This window comes from Acartia tonsa, chromosome 12 (genome assembly GCF_053477335.1).
Source record: "Acartia tonsa isolate MP-2025a chromosome 12, ASM5347733v1, whole genome shotgun sequence".
Classification (NCBI taxonomy): Eukaryota; Metazoa; Arthropoda; class Copepoda; order Calanoida; family Acartiidae; genus Acartia; species Acartia tonsa.
Genome location: NC_137271.1, coordinates 27926252 through 27938291, shown reverse-complemented (window position 1 = coordinate 27938291; position 12040 = coordinate 27926252). Strand labels below are relative to the sequence as shown.

The window sequence follows — 12040 nt, the reverse complement described above, 5'->3', positions numbered from 1 at the left end:
TTGCCATCCTTTTTTTTTCTTTTTTTTTCTGCGTGTTTGGTCCGGAAACAGTAAATAAACATTATAACCACAAACACACACACACAGATATATACACTCACACACAAATATATACACTCACACACACAGATATATACACTCACACACACAGATATATACACTCACACACACAGATATATACACTCACACACACAGATATATACACTCACACACAGATATATACACTCACACACAAATATATACACTCACACACACAGATATATACACTCACACACACAGATATATACACTCACACACACAGATATATACACTCACACACACAGATATATACACTCACACACACAGATATATACACTCACACACACAGATATATACACTCACACACACAGATATATACACTCACACACACAGATATATACACTCACACACACAGATATATACACTCACACACACAGATATATACACTCACACACACAGATATATACACTCACACACACAGATATATACACTCACACACACAGATATATACACTCACACACACAGATATATACACTCACACACAAATATATACACTCACACACACAGATATATACACTCATACACACAGATATATACACTCACACACACAGATATATACACTCACACACACAGATATATACACTCACACACAAATATATACACTCACACACACAGATATATACACTCACACACACAGATATATACACTCACACACACAGATATATACACTCACACACACAGATATATACACTCACACACACAGATATATACACTCACACACACAGATATATACACTCACACACAGATATATACACTCACACACACAGATATATACACTCACACACACAGATATATACACTCACACACACAGATATATACACTCACACACACAGATATATACACTCACACACACAGATATATACACTCACACACACAGATATATACACTCACACACACAGATATATACACTCACACACAAATATATACACTCACACACACAGATATATACACTCATACACACAGATATATACACTCACACACAGATATATACACTCACACACAGATATATACACTCACACACACAAATATATACACTCACACACACAGATATATACACTCATACACACAGATATATACACTCATACACACAGATATATACACTCACACACAGATATATACACTCACACACAGATATATACACTCACACACACAAATATATACACTCACACACACAGATATATACACTCATACACACAGATATATACACTCACACACACAGATATATACACTCATACACACAGATATATACACTCACACACACAGATATATACACTCACACACACAGATATATACACTCACACACACAGATATATACACTCACACACAAATATATACACTCACACACACAGATATATACACGCATACACACAGATATATACACTCATACACACAGATATATACACTCACACACAGATATATACACTCACACACAGATATATACACTCACACACACAAATATATACACTCACACACACAGATATATACACTCATACACACAGATATATACACTCACACACACAGATATATACACTCACACACACAGATATATACACTCACACACACAGATATATACACTCACACACACAGATATATACACTCACACACACAGATATATACACTCACACACAAATATATACACTCACACACACAGATATATACACTCATACACACAGATATATACACTCACACACACAGATATATACACTCACACACACAGATATATACACTCACACACACAGATATATACACTCACACACACAGATATATACACTCACACACACAGATATATACACTCACACACACAGATATATACACTCACACACACAGATATATACACTCACACACAAATATATACACTCACACACACAGATATATACACTCATACACACAGATATATACACTCATACACACAGATATATACACTCACACACAGATATATACACTCACACACAGATATATACACTCACACACACAAATATATACACTCACACACACAGATATATACACTCATACACACAGATATATACACTCACACACACAGATATATACACTCATACACACAGATATATACACTCACACACACAGATATATACACTCACACACACAGATATATACACTCACACACACAAATATATACACTCACACACACAGATATATACACTCATACACACAGATATATACACTCACACACACAGATATATACACTCATACACACAGATATATACACTCACACACACAGATATATACACTCACACACACAGATATATACACTCACACACAAATATATACACTCACACACACAGATATATACACTCATACACACAGATATATACACTCATACACACAGATATATACACTCACACACAGATATATACACTCACACACAGATATATACACTCACACACACAAATATATACACTCACACACACAGATATATACACTCATACACACAGATATATACACTCACACACACAGATATATACACTCATACACACAGATATATACACTCACACACACAAATACACACAAACATACAGATACAAAATCACAATCAAAGAATGTAAAGGTTGATAAAATAAGTAAAATAAGGGTATTACCAATGATTTCCATACCTTCTAGACTTTTTTTTAACTACATGGTTGGAAATGAATAATGTGATTTTTATTAACCTTTCCGTGAACAACTGTCAAAAACAGCTTTCCACTGAAACGCAAATGAATTATTATTGTATATATGTATTTATCCCTGTTAAAACACACATTTGCGCACAATATTACGTTAAAGTTATAGGTTAATTACCCAATACGGAAAAGGGATACATTTTAGATAAAAAAATATTTATAAGAATTCGTCCGTCCATCTGAATGTATTGCTTTTGAACTATTGATAGTCCCCACAGTTTTTACACTAGTCCCCAAAGTTTTTTTTTGGATTGGATGGTTTATAAAGTTGAGTGTCCAAATGTTTCAAATCTTCAGAAAGGACAATTTTCTGTATCACCATTGGAGATGTACATCAATTTATCGGCCATTGTCTTATTCCGTTACATCCCTACATATTTTATCTTTTTCCCGGCTTATTTTACTTTTAATATCAACACTAAAATTAAATGATATTTTGAAATAAATTGATTTGTACTGGCGATAAAGTTTTAGATATAATGGTTTATCTACAGTTCAAATGATTCCTCAAACTTGCTCTTTTTTTTTACTATACTTAATCCTGTCTTAATGATGTTCAGTATTTCACAATTACGAAATATCAAACTGAAGAATAAGATGTTTTTTTCTTCCATGTTCAACGCACTATTACTATAATTGTGCTTTAACTTTTCAAAGTTTCAAGCTTTTTTCCTGTGTAAAGAAGCGCTGCTGCTCTGAATTATATCTTTTTAAATGTTTCATGATGATGATTAAAATTATGGGGATTTTTACGGCATTAGAATTCCCTTTTTAGAACCCCTCCCTCCTCAAACATTTAAGAGTTTAAATAAGAATTTTAGATTACACTTTTTGGTATTATCCTCTTAGAAATTTTTTTTTCAATTTTGAAAATTTGAGTCCCCCCCCCCCCCCCCCCCCCGACAATGAACACGTCTGGCCGCAGCGCTCGGCTTCCTATCCTATAACCTAACCTAAACTAAAATAGTTGTTCGTTGTCGGGGGGGGGGGGGGATGGGGGGGGGGGTACTCAAATTTTTAAAATTGAAAAAAAAATTTCCTAAGAGGAAAACGCCCACTTTTTAATAAGAAAAAAATATGTAGATTTAAATTATGAGTGAAAAAGTTTGGAACATCTAATTTGTACAATTCATTCAACATTTCTGAAAAGTACCAAACTTTTTAAAGCCAACGAATGAAAGATCGTGTTTTCTAATATTTACTTTCGTATGTTCTCTTTCTCTTTAGATAACTTGTAACTTTAATTTATTCGCTCTAATTATGAAAAATGTACACAATCATATTTTTTCATAAAAATTAAATGTATAACTCTAAACTGGAAAGCTTTTGCATAATTAAAGTGTCATTTGTCATGTCGACAAAATAAAAAGTTGGTCAAATCGCATGGATACATGGATATTGCAACAGACGATGAATTGATCTGAATACGGAAAGGTTTTATAAACAAAATAGGACATTTAGGAAAAAGGAAAAAAGGAAATTTTATAATTACATAGTTTATTTGATTTTTTAAACAAAACCAGTTGCTAACAATTTTTACCTCAAAAACTCGTTCCTTTGTTTGTATTTTATATTTTTTACCTAATCCTTTTGAATTTGTGTTAATGTATATTTTAAAAAGAATTATAAGTACTGCTGTTTGATTCATGAATTTTACAAACTAGTATAGAAATAACTAGACTTTTAGATGGTTACACAATTATCCTTTTAAATAAAGTAGCAAATGTTTTGTCAGTAACTTAATATATCATAACTACTGAACCGATTGAGTTCCACAATTTAGGGAAGCTTTGAAGCTTCATATAGGCCCTTGGATGGTTTTATGCTATTTCATTTTTATATTGAAGTCGTGGCATGGTTTTAGGCCATTTTTAAGCCCCTCCTTTCCGCTTTGAATATGAAGCCCCAGAATGCTAGGGGTGCAGTCAATAGTTACTAATAAAGAAATAAAACATGAAAATAATTTACGTAACATCCATCAGACAACCAACCCAATGATTGCAAAACCTTTGTCTGGAAGTTTTACTATAAGTTTCTAACTTTAAATAACCTAATCTAAAGCAAAGCCATTTAATTGAACGTTTTCCCATGTAAAATTTTAATTTTATGACAGTTATTTTGTGACTCGGGAAAAATGTATTTTTGTTAACATTTTTTCATGTCTTTATTGTGTTTTATGACAGAAGTGTTTTCTAGCATTTCTTGAATTGCTTCTGCTTATTGTGATAGAATTCCCTGGATGATTTAAAACATGGTTTGAATATTAAAAAAGTTACTTGAGAATCATTTGAAAATTGTAAAATTATTATTTCAGGTATTTGTAGTGAATGAAAATGATCAAGTAAAAATTCAACAGAAAAATGTTTACGTGACACTTCTACAATCATGGAATCCACACATCCAAATTTCTATCTTTTAGATACTTGATTTTTAAAAATATAGGTAATACATAAAAGTTTTTAAAAAGTGACAAAGTGAAAATCTTCGAAACGTTATAAAAAATCTACAAAACAATTGGCTCCAAAAACCCTCCAAAAATGGAGTTGAAAGTTTGGGTGGAGGGAATACAGAGGATTGTATGCGGTGTCACAGAGAAGACGACATGTCAGGTAGCAATTTTCTTTTGAGCTTAGAAGACTACTTTTGAATGGAAAAAAAATTAATTAAAATTTTTACCTTAAACTAGATATTAAAGATAGATAAATTTTAAAGTTCTTTTAAGATATTTTACAAGTATGTCTGGTTGTTTTCAAGATCTTTGATGTCATGCATAATTAAACATATACCTAGTTACTTCAGTATTTAATTTACTTGCATACACTTAAAATATATAATTACTAGCGGCTAAGCTCCCAGAAGCCTCTAGGAGAATCTTAGGGGGGTTGGGGGTAGACCCGCCCACCTTTAAATTGTCAATTTTTGAAAAGTTTTAACAAGAAAAAGTAAAAATCCCTTTTTGGGGGGAGTGGGGATTTTTTACTAGGGGCTATTTCTCTTGTTATGGTGGGCAAACCTCCCTCCTTGTATCATCAAGAAGCTTCACTTTAAAGAATAACCATATCGGTTCAGCGGTTAAACATACAAACAGAAGACATCCTGTTACTTTATTATAAGGATGTGATGTATCAGAAAATTGGGCAAGTAAAGATTAATATGAGTTGAATTATTCAATGTTCAACCATAAGAGAAAATCAATTTTTGGTCCGCTCTCACACTCTCTTATACGATCTAAGGATGGGGGTAGGCTTTCATGAAAAATTAATAATACAACTAAAACTGTTTTTTTTTAAATTGGTATTCGTTAGAAAGGGTACTCAAAATAGAAATTACATATATTTTGAGTTAGCAACTAATTTTGCTTTGTGTCTTAAAAACATCCGTCTATTTTGGGTTAGTTTTTCCCGTTATTTTGGTGATTTAAAAAAAAATAAATTCAATATCGAAATTGTTCTTATCTCTTAATAATACAAAAAAAACTTGGATCACATACGTTTAATTATCTTTTAATAATTCAAATCAAAACCTGATCTGTCCTGAGAATTTTTCTTAGAATATTGATTTCTATTCTATGTAGAATCTTGTTATAGGTGAGTTAAAGTTCTATTTCTCAAAGTAATTTGTACCCAGTCTTGCCAAAGCTTCTCTGAAAAAGTTAATAAATGATAATCTAAATGATTGTAAATTTTAATGATAAAACTTGAGGGGGAAGATAAGGTAGTGATTAGCTTCTCTAAAGTTAGGTTATTTCGCACATTTATAATGCTGTATTACAGTTTAATGTTTTACTCTTTTCTCAAATGCTGTTTTTTATTACTGCGCTACGCTGCTCATAAAAAAATGTCTTATTGCATTTGGTATTTAAGTTCTTGTCCAAGCAGAATTTCCAGGGGACCTTTAGAGATAAAAAATTTATTTTAAAGGGGGGGGGGGGGCGGGGTAATGCAACCATCTCGTAAACAATGCGCAAATGGCACTTAGAATCCGAATTTTGATCAGAAACTTTGTATGAGTAATCATTGGTAAGTCTATTTTCCCTAAATGGAACAAAAAGTTGGAAAAGTAACTGTTAACGGCTCAGCCGTTTGGCCGGTTTTTATCAAATCTGTCATTAATTACATAGATCTAATAGGTGACTATAATAATCTATCAAGTTTTAAAAGCATATTTTTGCTTACAGTCATGTTAAATGGTACTAATTTTTTATATTTCTAGTACCACATATGTCCAATGTTGACAAAATTACTCTATATGTAGATAAAAATTATTGGTTAAATTGTTTGGAAAGTAACCAATTTGGCATTGAATAAGTAAAGTTTTAAACCAGAAAATGAGCAAGAATGGAAAAATTTGTTTACCATAATAATTTGCAATCCATTATCTCCGAGTAATTATAATAAATGTTGGATATAATGTCGACCTAAATATGTCAGTTATGATAACTTTTGTCAATAAAAATCATCTATTCGATGAAATTGCGCAAAATATATTTTACAACTTTTTTTCAATGGGAACTTTTTTCTATCACATATATCTGTTCATTGGTATTCAAGATACGCTATACTCAATTTTACTCTTACACAGATGGATAGACGGACACACGCAAAATTTAGAGTAATCATTTTATCATTATCTTAATTTAGTAAAAGTTTTGTCAAGCACAGAAAACGGTAGTTAGTGTTTTATCTGAGGCCAGTTGATGTTATATTGGTCACAGGGAAACCCTCCCTAGATCACAATAACAACGTATTAAAATGGCACTTTCTTATGCAAAGGTTTAAAACTAATAGAAAGATTCCAACAGAATCTATGAACGATAACCTACTTGTGTATTGTAGAAAATTTTGACTTTAAAGTATGTTTAGGATTAATCTATCTTTATACTGTCTATTATACAGACACAGCAAAAAACTTTTAAAGTCTAAGATGATGAAACAGGGACGAAATAGCATCATGAAAGGACAGCTAACTTATAAATAGTATAATTCCGTTCGTTCATTCATGGATAGATAAAGTCGAATATAAAGATATTTCATCATTAAAAAAATACAGTTTGTCTTAATAGTGAATATTTTTTTGACTATCATAAAATAAAAATTTTGAGTAAATTGAAATTATATAGTGGCTGCACTGATTGAAATTTCTAATTTTGTCAGACTAGCCTTTAATCATTCTATTACATCAAAAATTTTAGATAAATATTCTAAAAAATAATGTGATACATCCATTGGAGATAAAACAACATTTTCCGCGTTCAAAAAGTGCAAAGTTATGCCTAATTTGCCTAGAAATCTTATACCAATTTCTATTTAGAGCTGTTACAATGGGAGGGTGAGGAGAAGGGATTGTTGATTTTTGTAACTAGGGTTGGCAATCCGAATCCGTAATCCGTCCAATTTTTGAATCCAGAATCCGAATAAAAAAATTAGACGGATTGCCAACCCTAATTGTAATCCTACCTTTCTGAACTAGCTTCACCAGAAAAATTTTGCCCTTTGCTTTTCTGCCAATAAAAATTGTCGACTTTAATACCTACAAAATATTGGTTTTAAAGCCTTATCTTTTTGTAGCATGTTGTATTTGTAATTAATAGAATCTAGATGGGAGAAATTGGAGTCAAAATGGTTATTTTTAAGATTCAATGTCTCTCCCCGTAAAATTGATAAATAGTGTAATATCTAAAGAATATTAAAGTGAAATTATTATTCTATTGGCGATAGAGAAGGTTCAAAATGAAATAACAAGGACTATTGTCTATAAGTAGCGCAGCTAAAGCAAAGGGGGAGGGCGGGTGTGACACTTTTAGAAACCTAAACTAAATTTCAAAGGAACTCAACTAAATTTTTTTTGTTGAAAAAAAAAACGTTTCCTCCTTCTTTTCTTTAAGTTCCACATTATACTTCTTAATGACTACTGCCATGCCAAATTTCAGTGATTTAACTCGAGTTGAGTTCCTTTGACTTTTAGTTTTTGTTTCTAAAAGTGTCACACCCGTCCTCCCCTTAACATTTTAAATGAGAAAGACATGTACTATAGTTGGTACATTTATTTTAGAAGTGACAATTAAGGATTTACAGATAGACCAATCATATAGTAACTGCACCATAGAATCATTCATTTGGATGAAGGAAGAAATATTCAATTTAAAGAGATTCAAAGTGAAATTATTGTTAATTGACGATATACCTATGGGTTAATAATAGTAAATCTAGAACTATTGTTCACCAGTAGCGCAGCCAAAATGGATTGACATTGTTAAGTTTAAAATATCAGTTGCATTTAAGACAGTCAGACATCTGACAGACGCACTGTATTTATATAAATGCTAAACTAATAAGATTACAATAGGAAAGTTATTGAGTTAAAAAAAATTTACTCTAACTCTACCAACTTTAACTTTTTTTATATTTTTATTTACACCAAGGGATCTCAAGTGATAAGGAATGGTGGTTAAATTGATTTACACCCAATAATGATACACAAAATTCCCTTCACTGTAGATAATAATAATGGTTGAAAATTTAGGACACTCAACATAATGAATAACCCTATCATATTTTATTAAAAGTCATCAAAGTTGTTAAGCTAACGAGTAAGAAACGTTATTTAAAACTTTGGGGACTAGTGTAATAAACAGCTCATTGTCCCCTTCCTTTCTGATTTATACCTGTTTATAATACTATTTATCATAAGTTATATTTCTAGTTTACCTAAACCTTGAAGAAATATAAAATTAATTTAAAAATGCATTTAAAACTCTACATACAGATTACAATAATTTGAATTTCTGTAGTCCAAAGCTTGAACTATCCACTTTTTTTAAAAGAGATAGAGCTATGAATGGCATTTTAGAGGTTCTACTATTTACCAAAACCACTTTGATAAGGTTGCAGAAATTATTAATTTAGTGAAAAGCGACAAGGAGAGCTATTTTCTTTATATTCTCCAAATCATACCTACTTTATCTTAAAGCCAAGTATAACCCGGTACAAATAACTTTGATATAATTACTTACATAACTATTGGCTATTTTGTTGTAGTTGATATGCGATTTTCCAGAGATTATATGTAAAAAATTTTTTTTTATAGATATCATCCTATTATATACCTAAAGTAGTAAGGTTTTTTTGTCTGAAGCTTCACATAGGATATTTTTCTAGACCATCTCTTTCCTTTTGAATAAAATTCCTCCAGATGTTAGGGGCGTAGCCGCTAGTATTTTTAAAAGTAAAGGATAGAAACCAACTCAAAAAAATCCTCGTTTGAAAATGTATTTAAATATTAGCTTCCACTATTAGCTATTCTAGGTATACAATTCTCCTTAGAAACTATTCCTGCATTTGGGAAAATAAGTTTAAGGGTTAGATAAGGACTTGGGGTAAGTGGGTTTATGTGTGTGTGTGTGTATTTGTTTGTGGATGAAGCTTACTATTTTACCTGATGAAAATCTATTTTCCCACAACTTTTCTGCTCTTTGAAATTAATCACATTTTAGACTGCTTTTCAGTATTTAGGTTATTTATGTCTTTACATAACTTCCAGATCAAAATTGTCCTGTTCTTTTAAAAGAAATTCAACTCAATTGGATAATGGAAACTCTCTGATGCAGGGGAAAAGAAACTACAATTAGTTTATTAACATTTTAGGTTGCACATCCCTGGACCTGGTAAAGAACCTTTGCATCAAAACTTTACTTTCAATAATCTCTAATCTGAGTTATTATTCATTCAAATTGTATTATGATGCAATTTGGACAAAACTTATCATTTTTTACATTATATTCATGTAAAACTAATTATTTAACTTTGAAACAAATATGCTAATTAGATGGATATTTTTTATTTAAGTTTGTATAAACGCCGATATGTAATCTAAAGAGGTGCAATTCACTTGATTTTTCACGTTGGGTGGCACTATCATATTGATTTTATAGCCAAATATTTGCTGCGTGTTTGATATATAAAGAGGGGGGGGGGGGGCGGATGTGCGCATGATCATAGCTTATAAAAGAGTTATAGCTCTAAAATTCGGCACAGCAGTTGCTTTTGTGGAGAACAATATGGAACTGTGAAGAAACGGCGGTGGAACCGCCGCTCCCGCTGAAAACCTCCGCTTCTTGCTGAAAGGGGGGAGGCGGAAGTGACACTTTTTAAAACCAAAACTAAAAGTCAAAGGAACTCAACTAAATAAAGAGTTACAGCTCTAATATTTGACATGGCAGTTGCTTTAAAGAGGTACAATATGGAACTATGAAGAAATGGAGACGGAATCGCCGCTCCCGCCGAAAACCACCGTTTCCAGCCAGTATGGTTTTACTAGAAGTATGATGCCATTTAATATATTTGCACTTGACACTTGCGATTTTTTTAATATTGACAATGACATATTTGAAATATTGTAAGTGTGAAAATATAAGGGAAATTTTTATGAAAAAAAATTTATCTCCGATGATTAAAAATTGTCTAATTTGGCAAGAAAGGCAAGAAAAGTTCGGCAGGAAACGGCGGTTTTTGGAGGGAGCGGCAGTTTCGCCGCCGATTCTTCACAGTTCCATATTGTACCTCTTTAAAGCAACTGCCATGCTAAATCTAAGAGCTGTAACTCTTTATTAAGTTTAGTTCCTTTGACTTTTAGTTTTGGTTTTAAAAAGTGTCACTTTCGCCCCCTCCCTTTGTTTTACCTTTTCTTGCTATAATAGACAATTTTGAACCATCTGAGATAAACTCTTTTTTTCATAACAAGGATGACAACATCCATAAAAGCGAAGCACTGAAACGGTAGGACAAACGGACGTTAACACTTGTATAGTTTCAGAACTGAATAATCCTAATATAAATGTATAAGAGTCAAAGCAAAATTGTGAGTAAAGGGGGGGGGGGGCGAAAGTGACACCTTTTGAAACCAAAACTAAAAGTCAAAGGAACTCAACTAAAAAAAGTGTTACAGGTCTGACATTTTGCATGGCAGTTGCTTTATAGGGGTACAATATGGAACTGTGAAGAAACGGCGGCGCAACCGCCGAAACCGCCGAGAAAAGGCAACAAAAATTACGGCGGGAAACGGCGGTTTTCGGCGGTTGCGCCGCCGTTTCTTCACAGTTCCATATTGTACCCCTATAAAGCAACTGCCATGCAAAATCTCAGACCTGTAACCCTTTTTTTAGTTCAGTTCCTTTGTTGACTCTTAGTTTTGGTTTCAAAAAGTGTCACTTTCGCCCCCCCCCCCCTTTGTTAAAAATCTGCTTGATACAGGATAATGTTTATGGACATACTTACATTTTTAGG

At 32.2% G+C, this 12040-nt stretch overlaps 1 protein-coding gene across 2 annotated transcripts in view; it reads left to right on the top strand.

The window, feature by feature from the left end:
• Positions 1-12040, top strand: part of RASSF8 (ras association domain-containing protein 8) — a 204355-nt gene that overhangs the window by 41585 nt on the left and 150730 nt on the right. For both annotated transcript variants that reach the window (XM_080180126.1, XM_080180125.1), the window contains exon 2: positions 5074-5368. In XM_080180126.1, the coding sequence (XP_080036252.1) occupies positions 5297-5368 (72 nt within the window). In that variant the 5' untranslated portion in view covers positions 5074-5296. The remainder of the gene's footprint in view (positions 1-5073; positions 5369-12040) is intronic.